Source organism: Megalobrama amblycephala, linkage group LG16 (assembly GCF_018812025.1).
Source record: "Megalobrama amblycephala isolate DHTTF-2021 linkage group LG16, ASM1881202v1, whole genome shotgun sequence".
In the NCBI taxonomy this organism is placed as follows: domain Eukaryota; kingdom Metazoa; phylum Chordata; class Actinopteri; order Cypriniformes; family Xenocyprididae; genus Megalobrama; species Megalobrama amblycephala.
The window spans coordinates 43819549-43830843 of NC_063059.1; the positions used below are offsets into that span (position 1 = coordinate 43819549).

An 11295-nucleotide genomic window follows, 5' to 3' on the forward strand; every position below is an offset into this window, starting at 1 on the left:
AAGTTTAGATTGCTGGAACTCAAAAAGTAAAAATGGATTCACTAAATGTATCTGTTGAAGAACTTTGAGTTTCTCGCTGTGTAAACTGCCTATCTCCTCTGACAAGAAACAACAAAGGCTGAATCCCCAATTGTACCCGACCCTTGATTTTCTCCTTTAATGTTTTCTTTGTGTTTAAGTTACTCTTATAAGGACTTCCGTCCTGTATTGAGCTCATCATACCATGATACATGCATACATGCACAAATTATATATATATATATATATATATATATATATATATATATATATATATATATTCAAATTTCACAAGTCACATTCCAGGGCTAAAGATCATGTTATTTGGGGTCGCTTCAACCCGCAGACTTGGCAACAATGTTGCCTCAGATGCCACGTTGTGTGTTTTTGGGGGCAGGAATTTAATCCCATAGTTGTGGATGCAGCATGCATTGATATAATGTTATATTATAGTTACAATGACTTTTTATTCAGATTTATTTCTGTCAAATTAGTGACTGTATTGTTATTGATAGCCATGTTATGTTCTTATAAATACTTTGTGTGAGTAATAATAGTTACTAATCTCTATAAATGCATCATTGTTGGCTTTAAGTAAAGTGAAAACATAAATAAAATGTTAAGTCACGAATATGTACTCATTTTACATTTTAAGTTGCTTAATTGTGAATGTAACTAATGAACAACAATTCCTGTAATAAAAAAATAAATCATTAATACAAACAGTTGAAGAAAAAAAGTATCTTTTTTACATGTTAGCAAAACACTGCAACAATATATCTTACTATTCTATAAATATATTTTAATTAATACTATAATTAATACTCATTAATACTATAAATAAGTATAAATATGGCTATAAATCATTATAAGCATGGTCTTCATAGAAAGTGTTACCAAATGCCTTAAGTGATAACATATTTGATGTGTTATGCCTATGGCTATTTAAGGTTTTTCTAGTGATAAAGTACCTATAGCAGTTTAATTCATAAAAATGAAAATTAAAATAAAATTAAAATAAATCAAAAACTAAATCCATAAAATGATCTAATGATAGAATGATAGTTCTATACAGAACCTTTTTCCTAGCAATGAAGAACACCAAAGGTCCTGAAAAGTGAAGCCGCGGGCTCTTTGATCGCCCCCTGGTGGCTGGATGCAGGAGGTCATAAACCTCGTCCTCTCAATGCAAACGAACGAGACTTGAGTCAAAACATAAAAATAAATTATGCTTCAAATAAAATTTTCCGAAAGATGGTTTTGGTCATTTAAGGTAGTTGTTATCATGCTGATATATATTCAATAGTTCGTTTTTGTTATAAGTTTGATTTTAGCTCAATCAATCAATCAATCAAACTTTATTTCTATAGCACCTTCTAACAGCCAAAGCTGACCAAAGTGCTGTACAACATTAAAACAAAATAAATAATAACAAGATAATAAAACAAGATAAATAAAGTAATAAGAAAAATAACAAGTAATAATACAAATAGGTCAACAGAGCACATTACAACATTAAAATAAAGAGAAGCATCACAGGGCCACTAAGTGTTAAAAGCCATTCTAAATAAGTGGGTTTTAAGTTTGGCTTTGAACAAAGGCAGGTCAGTGATGGAACGTAAGTCAATGGGCAGAGCGTTCCAGAGTTTTGGACCGGCCACTGCAAAAGAACGGTCGCCCCACTGTTTGCACCATGACCGGGGGACCTTCAGCAGATGTTGCCCAGCAGATCGTAGAGCTCTGCTGGGTCTGTGAGGACTCAAAATCTCACACAAATAGGAAGGTGCAAGGCCATTGACTGCATGTCAAAATTTTAAAATGAATTCTGAACTGGACAGGGAGCCAGTGCAGAGAGTATAAGACAGGTGTGATGTGCTCGTGTTTCCGGCTGTTAGTGAGCAGGCGGGCCGCAGTATTTTGCACTAGCTGCAAACGGTGAAGACCAGCCTGATTAACTCCCACATAGAGCACATTACAGTAGTCTATGCGGGAACTAACAAAAGCATGGATAGCTTTCTCCAGGTCACAACGGCTCAAGAAGGGTTTAACCTTTGCTAGGAAGCGGAGCTGAAAGAAGCTTGCCCTGACCACCGAATCAATTTGCTTATCAAATTTTAGACTGCTGTCTAATTTCACCCCCAAATTTTTCACAACGTGGTTAAAATGGGGGGTCAATGCAACAGGACCTGGAGCTAAAACACTGGGTAGGTTGGATGTGCCAAAAACAATACATTCTGTTTTGTCCTCATTCAAACAGAGAAAGTTCTGAGACAGCCATACTTTGATGTCGCCCAAACATCTGTTTATGGACTCAAGACTCTCAGAAGAATTGGGGACAACCGGCAGATAGATTTGTAAATCATCTGCATACAGGTGGAAGGACACATTGTGATTTGAAATAATTGAACCCAAAGGTAGCATGTACAGAGAGAATAGAACAGGGCCCAAGATGGATCCCTGTGGCACACCAGAGGTCATAGGGGCTGAAGACGAGGAGATGTCATCAATCATAACAGAGAATGTCCTATCTGTTAAATATGACCTAAACCACTGCAGCACAGTTCCCTGAAGGCCATCCTGTTGGGCCAGACATCTCAGAAGGACTGAATGGTCCACGGTGTCAAACACTGCAGTAAGGTCCAACATTACCAGCAACACCGGCTTTTTCGCATCAAGGGACAAGAGAATGTCCTTCTGTACTTTCAGCAGAGCGGATTCGGTGCGGTGTCGTGTTCTAAAACCAGACTGGAATTTTTCAAAGATTTGATTGTTTTCTAGAAAAGAGTGTAACTGAATGAAGACTATCTATTTAAAAACCTTGAACAGGAAAGGCAAATGAGACACCAGTCTAAAATTTGACAGGACAGCAGGATCAAGATTGGGTTTTTTTTTAGAAAAGGCCTGACCACAGCGTGCTTGAATGCAGTTGGTACAGAACCTAAGCTGAGGCAGCTGTTTATGAATGAGAGGAGACATGGCCCCACTGTGTTAAAAACCTGTTTAAGCACCTTGGAAGGAATAGTGTCCATAGGACACTAGTCGGTCTCAACCCCTGGACCACCTCAGCGAGGAGAGACAACAACACTGGCTCAAACACATTAAACACCGAGAGTGCAGAAGAAGAGCACAAGTCAAAACTGTTAGGCATATTGTTAATGCTCTGTTTAACGGAGGCTACATTGTCAACAAAATAATGAAGAAAATCATCACAGGTTTACTTTGTCACATGCTGCAGAACATTACTAGATGGATTAGTAAGAGTCTGAATTGTACTAAATAGCACTCTAGGGCGATTACAGCTTGTGGAAATAACATTTGACAAATACTGACATTTAGTTGCTTTAACAGCATTTTGATACTCAGTGAGACTGTCCCTCAATATACCCAGTGATACATGTAACTTGTCCTTCTTCCACTTGCGCTCAGTCTGTCTGGACTGCCGCCTGAGGGCGCGGGTGGTGTCATTAAGCCAGGCGTCTGGTTTAGTCCTGACAGATACGCACCTGAAAGGAGCAATGTTGTTAAGAATCTCTGAGCAGGTGTAATGGAAGGAGGAGATGAAGTCCTCTGGGAACAGAGGAGAGCCAATGATGTCCTGGGAATAAAGAGTGGTGTTCATGAAGGCAGCAGCAAATTCTCCAGCTGTGGTGGATGTGATGGCGCGGCGGCGACCAGCTGGAATGAGAGATTTGGCTGCAGGGAGAGGGACTTTAAATTCAAATATAACAGGGAGGTGGTCTGAAATGCAAGTGTCACTTATTTCTTTTAGCTAGCAATTTGGTGCTATAGAAACGGGGCATGTCATCATGATTGACAGTCGTGATTGCCAGCTTCTCTGAGGACTGTCGGGGCTTCGAGGGGAGATTGAAGATAAATAAATAACTATTAATTTTCGATTTCTGTGTTATTTTGCATACTGAAAAAATGAGTTGTTGTCAGCAGTTGTCAGCTGGATTTGCACAAAGGCTTTTACTGAAAGATGAAGCAGCAGCTGCACCAGTTTGTTTTTATTGCCGTTTTCGGAGCTTGTGGCGACTACAGAGACCGCGTTTTTTTTTTTTTTTTTTTTAAAGTGTGTTCAGGGGACAGGCAGCTAGCAGATAGTGAGGAGATGTTTGCTGTATGTGACAAAAAATGTTTTGGCCTAAAAACACAATAAAAACTACCTGGTGCAGCCTGGACCACAAAACATAATAAACATGCTCCAGCCAATAACCGACAAGAATGATTTTAAAGGGGTGGTTACACCCCTTTATAGATATAGAACCCATTATAATCTGTGATATTTTCTACACTGGATGCGGTGCTGAAGACAGCTTCCAGAATCTACACGAGTTCAATGCTGGATTTACACAAAGGCTTTTACTGAAAGATGAAGCAGTTCACACTTTAAAAACAGAAGCTGCTGTTTATTGGCTTCAAACTGTAAGTACGTTTTATTGTTTGTATATGTCTTTTAAACGTAATGTTATAGTTCTGTTGCTATTTTTAATGCATCAAAGACATATACAAAGAGCAACTAGTTTCTGCTAGCCAGTTAGCGAAGTTCTACTGCAACAAACACCAACAAACATCTATGTTCATAGACAAACAGTTGTTCATGCTATAAATTAAACGCTACCTTTACAAAAATGCGACCACTCAGTCATGTATTTGGCTACAGTAAAGCTTTAATCAGGATAAAACTGTATATTGAAAGCTATCAAACAGCAGTGACAGCATCTAAACACTTTGACACAAATACTAAATGAAATACCATTCATAAACGTCCTTTAAAAGACGCGATTGCAGAGGTTCTGCTTTATCCTCTTCATCTGGGTCTGATTCGGCTCAATTTGATACAGCAATATAGACGCAATTATTTACTTTCCACCTAAGCGCGTAATAACGAATGGTAAGGGGCGTGGCGTTTCCGGACGCTTCAGCGAATCATGACGCACTGGGCCAGCTACCAACCTGCTAACCAATCTGAGCACATTGCGTATTTCGGAGGGAGTGGCTTCATAGAAGCAGGAAGTCAAACAAGCCGTTCATATGACAGTGGAAACAGAGGTGTAGAATAAACATAAAATATATGAAAAATACAGTGTTTTAAAAAAAACGAAGCATTAAGACATGTTAAACTGTGCCCCAAAAACACAATCAAGCCTAGAAAAAAAACACGTAACCACCCCTTTAAATGTGCGTTCATGACTGTTTCAGGAAGCATGGAGGGGTGGAGGAGGGAGGGTCTAGCTAGCCGTTTTGTTTGACAACACTTTGAACGTCAACAGGAAGCTACTCTTTTAAAATACATCAATGATGACGCAGTCGTCTGGGCGGAAGTTTGACACCGCGACTCCGCCTCCGGGCTCCATTGACGATTCCTTCTGAGCATGCCCAGGCTCCAAAATGATGTTTTTGTGTAACGTGTCAGTGCCCATTGTTGTACGTTTTACATTCAGTTCATTACAATGGAAGGAAGCGGTTGTCCATCCTTTTTTTTTTTACAGTCTATGGGTTGGGCCCCCTACCGCACCCATTCCGCACCAAACATACAAACCAACCTAGCTATCCAAAATCTTTGTCTGCAATTTAATAATAATGAATTTTGCTATTGCTTTTGACCACTAGGTATCAGTATTTAGTCAGAGGCTAAATGCCTCTGCAGGAATTTATAACATTTCAGAGGAAAAAAAAATCTTGATGTGTTTAAATATGCAGATTAGGTTGTTTTGATTAATTTAGAAGAAATCTACCAATGCACACAGATGGAGGGCTTAAAACAACTAAATGTGTATTTTAGAAGACATGGAAGCAAAAACAGACCAAAATCTTAAAATTGTCCACTACAATAACACCAAAAGAATTAAAACGATTTATTGATTTGTGCAAAATAAACAAATTATTAGTGAAACTATGTCCCTCTCCTTGGTGCAGTCATTTATTCTAAATATATAGCTACTTGAAAATAGTAGTGTAGAAAACATGCACATTTAGGCATAGTTTCCTTTGCTGTTGCCTGCTCTTGTGATAAGTGAATACTAAATACCATGGTCTCTATATGTGAACTTTTGTAGAAATCCGTGGGCTATGAAACAATTGCGTGAGTGTGGGGGAATTAAAACATAAATTGGTAAGGAAGTCGAAGTTGTGTAACGTTTTGTTTATTATTATTTTTTAAATAAATAATTATGAAAAGTGCCTTTTTTCCACTTGAGCCCCTGCCCCCAAAATGTCTGTGCACGTCCCTGTTTATATAAAAGGAGGTTTTGGCAAAATTTCACCTGTAGTAAGTCCGTCTGTTAGGAATATTCAACAGCAACTGGAATGTGAAAACATCCAGGTGATTTACTAATCATTTACATCTACAATTACTGAGTACTGCACACATATAAAATTATATATTGGCAAAATCACATACAGCAAGTACCACTATCTATTTGCTATAACCCTGTAAAAATCATTGTTTTGAAGGAATGATTTGTCTTCATTTATGATCTTACGCTGAGAAACAAATTTGTAGACGGTCCCTTAAGGAGACAGCCTTGAGAAGGAACCTGACACCAACTTTACTGTGCTTGCAGAGCACTACTGATGCATCATCGAGCTCAAGCTTCAAGCAAGCAGACGGAAACCTTCGAAGAATTCAAGGTGCAGTAAGAGAAAGACACAGTGGCATAAAGTGATATGTTATTTTGCTGAATGAACAAATTGGTAACAGAACGTTTTTTTTCTTCTTCTTCTTCTTCTTCTTCTTTTTCAGAAACGCCATCACAGTGCAGTGGAATGAAAAAAGAGTGCAACTGAAACACTCCTCAATGTCTGTCATTTACTTAAGAACAGAGCTGAATAACTGTCATTGTTGAAATGTGAACAGAGAATTCACCGTATTCAACCGTATGAAAGTTAAGCGGATTTCATTGGAAGAGTTACTGGACTCTCACTGAACACTTAAGTTTGATGATTTTCTGTTTCTAGAGGACAGATGAGGTAAGGGACTCTATTCAATTCTGTTAATACTATAAAAATACTGTAACATTAATACTTGGCTTAACAGTTAGGCTATTGATCAACATAATGTTTAAAATGTTAATTATGCAATGCAACAAACAGTTCACATTTAAATTGAATGCTAGTAGATAGTCTAAAGCCTCTCCCACACTCCCCCTACCATTACATTTCATACCACAGGCTGAGAAAGTGTCTTCAATAGGGCATTTCAGCAGGATGTTATGAAATTCATATAGTTCATGAAATTTACAGAAGTATTTCCCCTTTTGAGAGTATGAGTCAACTAGCAACCGTTTTTTTTTTTTACTAACCCAGTGTTCTTAAAGGTCCCGTTCTTCGTGATCCCATGTTTCAAACTTTAGTTAGTGTGTAATGTTGTTGTTAGAGTATAAATAAAATCTGTAAAATTTTAAAGCTCAAAGTTCAATGCCAAGCGAGATATTTTATTTAACAGAAGTCGCCTACATCGAACGGCCAGTTTGGACTACATCCCTCTACTTCCTTCTTTAATGACGTCACTAAAACAGTTTTTTGACTAACCTCCGCCCACAGGAATACACAAGAGTTGCGTTTGTAGAGTGTGTTTGTCTCCATGTCGTCGAAACGCTGTTATTTTCATCCCGCAGTCCAATCACCGGGTCTGATTCCGGCTCAAATTGATAGGGTAAAATTAAAGACATGTTTACAATAACACTGAGCGCATGCATCTCCACGTTATGGTAAGAGGCGTGACCTTTCCGGGCACGGTGCGCTAAACTGCTGTCGAATCACAACACAGGAGCCGCTGGCACAATCAGAACTCGTTACGTATTTCTGAAGGAGGGACTTCATAGAACAAGGAAGTCATCAGCCCGTTTTTATGACAGTGGAAACAGCGGTATACAGATAAGTAAATTATGTGAAAAATACTGTGTTTTTTTACACGCGAAACATGAACACATGTTATATTGCACACTATAAACACAATCAAAGCTTCAAAAAACCACGAAAAACGGGACCTTTAATAAAAAACCTTATTTTTTCCTGTTTTCATGCATAATATAGTACATTTAAAAATATGTTTTGGTGTTTGTTGTGTGCAGAGCAGAACTGACATACATCAGAGCAGCAGAAGATGACCGTCTCTTGATGTGAGTTCATTAATCTGGTTTTACTCAGTGAATTTAAGTCATAAATTAAGGAGAATTTTGACACAAAGGATTTTTGTTTGTTTGTTTTAGAACACATTATTTTAGCCAGGAAGAAGAGAAGATTATTTGTTGAAGCTCTTGAAGAAGTAATCATACCTGATTGAGTTGTGGCTGATTTCTTCCTTAACTTTGTTTCACACTGTTGCATCATGATGAATTCTGAATCATCTGGAAACAGTCAAACCACTCTTGAGAAAGGGGGGAAAAACCCACCTGATGACAGTTTAGATGACATAGTTAAGGATTTGTTATTGTATGTTAACGGGTTCGAGTGCTTACATGAGGCTAAAAAAGTGATTGAAGAAAAATATGACATTAATATAGATCATAGTAATTGCTGGCCAGCTGATGATATCAAACGAGCTTGGGGAAAAACACAACGAATGGATATAAAATCAAGCAGAAGAAGACACTGGGCCATTGTGATATTGTTGCAGGTGATAAAAATGAAGTTGTATGAGGATGAGTGCAACAGGAATTCAGCACAGTCTAATCCGATGGAGGGCAATTTATCCCAGAGTTGCGCAGAGTCGAGTCCGAGCGATCTTCCGTTAAGAACAGACAGTAATGAGCAAGCTTGTGGAACAGAACAAAGCATGACAGAAGACTCAGAAGTCCCATCAACTGTCTCAACTGCTGAACCGGAGAAGATGAGACCTCCAGGGCCATGTAAGTCAACATCTAATCCTGCAACTAGGCCTGTCTACATTCGGATCCCATTCTCAGAAATGTTTGGTGAAACCCCTTACACAAATGTAGATCTAAACGACAGATCTCTCTATAAACTAATAGACCGACCTCCTTCACACAATGAAATAAGGAAAAGAAAATCTTACATCATGTCATTCAACGATGAAACCAATAATGCTGATTGGGTGTATGAGATATTAAACAAGGAAACTTTAAAGGACAAATGTAAGGAGCAAATGAGCTTTGGAAGGAAGGAATTTGAGACAAAAGAGTTTAATCAAGGTCATCTTGCTGCGGCGGCCAATCACAGGTGGTGTCAGGAAGCCTATCATGACACTTATTTGATGAGCAACATGGTACCACAGGATAAGAGCTTAAACAAGGGCATATGGAGTATGTTGGAGCAACATTGTCGAGACACAGCTATGGATGTCAATGTTCATAATGTCCATGTGTACACTGGACCACTTTACTGTGGAAAAGAAAGAAATGCAAAACGCAGAAAGAGAAGCAACAATATTGAGAATGATTGTTATTTGGGAGGGAAAGCAGTGCCAACTCACTTCTTTAAGGTAGTGATTGTGGAGAACGAGGACTGGACAGTAAGAGAGCCGGAATTCTATCTGATGCCCAATGAAACACCAAAATTCGAAGGACAATTGGAAGAAAATGAAGTATTGAAAGAAGAGGCAACAATAGGCAACAGAGAATTGCTAAAGCACTTCAAGTTGAAAATTGGGGATTTTGAGAAACAGCCTTGGCTGAACATCATAGAACGTGATACAAAATTTAACAAGCAAATGAAAAGGAAAGTGAAATGGGCGGGAGAAGATGGAAATGGAGAGTTACATAGTGTTGGATTTGAAGTCAGAATAAGCCCACCACATGTTTAATGATGATACTGGTGGTGCCTGTGTTTGATGTGTGTACAGTGTTTTTAGTAAAGGTTTTTCCACTTTATTGAAAATAGATATATGTAATGTATTTATGACTCTATACAGTATATAAATATATATGCACACCATTCAGAAATGCTTTCTATAACCTTTTGATCTGAGGGCTTATACTTAAATGCTTGAAATTAATTTTGTAAACAAACATATCTTTATGTATTTCTGGCTTTCTTTATTAAACTATTTTGTATAATTTTTATATATAAACATGGATGTAATAGCACAAACCCCCAATGCTTTGTAAAAGAATCCAGTGTGGTAGTCCTATGAAGTCTTTTTGAGGAAATGAATAAAGTAATAAAGTATATAATATATATATATATATATATATATATATATATATATATATATATATATATATATATATATATATATATATATATATATATATATAATTCCCATTTTTCAACTTTGTGTTTCATAGTTCTGATGACTGTTCTATTATTCTAAAATGTGGAAAAACAATAATAATTTTTGTCTTTATTTGGAAGTGTATTTTTGGTCACTGTTATTTTGTTTATTTTCTTACTATGCCCCAACTTTTCTTGTTCAATCCTGGCTCCTCCCTAATTAAATGCTTATTGACTAGTATGCACCCTTTGTTAATTAGCCAATCACTGAAGCCATGTACTAATGTGTCCTGATTTATAAATGCCTGCAGTGACGCATGATGGACTGTGAGACTTTGGAGCTGCTTGATGCTTGTAACGTGTGTGTATTCATAAACAATGTAAGTTTGTTTATTTTGGGTTTTATATATTGTATTTTAGTGATGCAAAGTCTGATTAATTTCCGCGAACTGGCTCTTTTCGGACAGTTCCGCTCAGTGAACCGGTTCAAAAAGCCGATTCATAGGTTCATTCATTTCTAACAACTCGACGCCATGTTTATTGATGAAATATTTAAATAAAGTCATTTGTGTCAACGCATATTGAAACATTAAAATAAAAAGTTATTTGTGTGAACACATAGCCACCAATCAGGCCGACAGAGTTCACCAAATCAGCTTTTAGCATTCATAAACACTCCATCACCTGCGGTTATATGGGGAAGTTCAGCTGTTTTTAACATGAAGCATTAAAGCAAAAAGAGGAACAGAGTGATTAACCAGTTTCTACAGTGATTTGCATTCTTTTGATGATTATTTAAATAATAAAAAAAATTAGTTGAACCAATAAAAGGGGGAAAATATTGTCTTTTCTCTTTATGATGTTTTTTTCTTTGTTCTTCCAAACCCATTTTGTTCCTCCATGTAAGACAAATTGATTTTTATTTTTGTGGATAGCAATTAATTTTATTTTACATTTATAGTTTTGCAGTATATTTATTATATTTTTATTTAATTGTTTTATTTATTTATTATTTATTTATTTATTTTTGGAGCTGGACAGCCAATAGTCATTGTATACTTTAGCATACACACGTTTTTTGTACTTTTCGGGGTTTATTTA

At 37.2% G+C, this 11295-nt stretch overlaps 1 protein-coding gene across 2 annotated transcripts; it reads left to right on the forward strand.

Annotated features, from left to right (window-relative positions):
- The first annotated feature begins 6540 nt into the window (after positions 1 to 6540).
- Positions 6541 to 10809, forward strand: LOC125249082. 2 transcript variants are annotated; one of them, XM_048161278.1, is made up of 4 exons: positions 6541 to 6651; positions 6764 to 6990; positions 8094 to 8141; positions 8232 to 10809. In XM_048161278.1, exon 4 carries the CDS (start codon positions 8351 to 8353, stop codon positions 9782 to 9784), a length of 1434 nt encoding a protein of 477 aa, XP_048017235.1. In that variant the 5' UTR covers positions 6541 to 6651; positions 6764 to 6990; positions 8094 to 8141; positions 8232 to 8350; the 3' UTR covers positions 9785 to 10809. The 2 variants fall into 2 exon arrangements, with proteins under 2 accessions (XP_048017235.1, XP_048017234.1); XM_048161277.1 differs by having other exon boundaries at positions 6549 to 6656.
- The last annotated feature ends 486 nt before the right edge of the window (positions 10810 to 11295 follow it).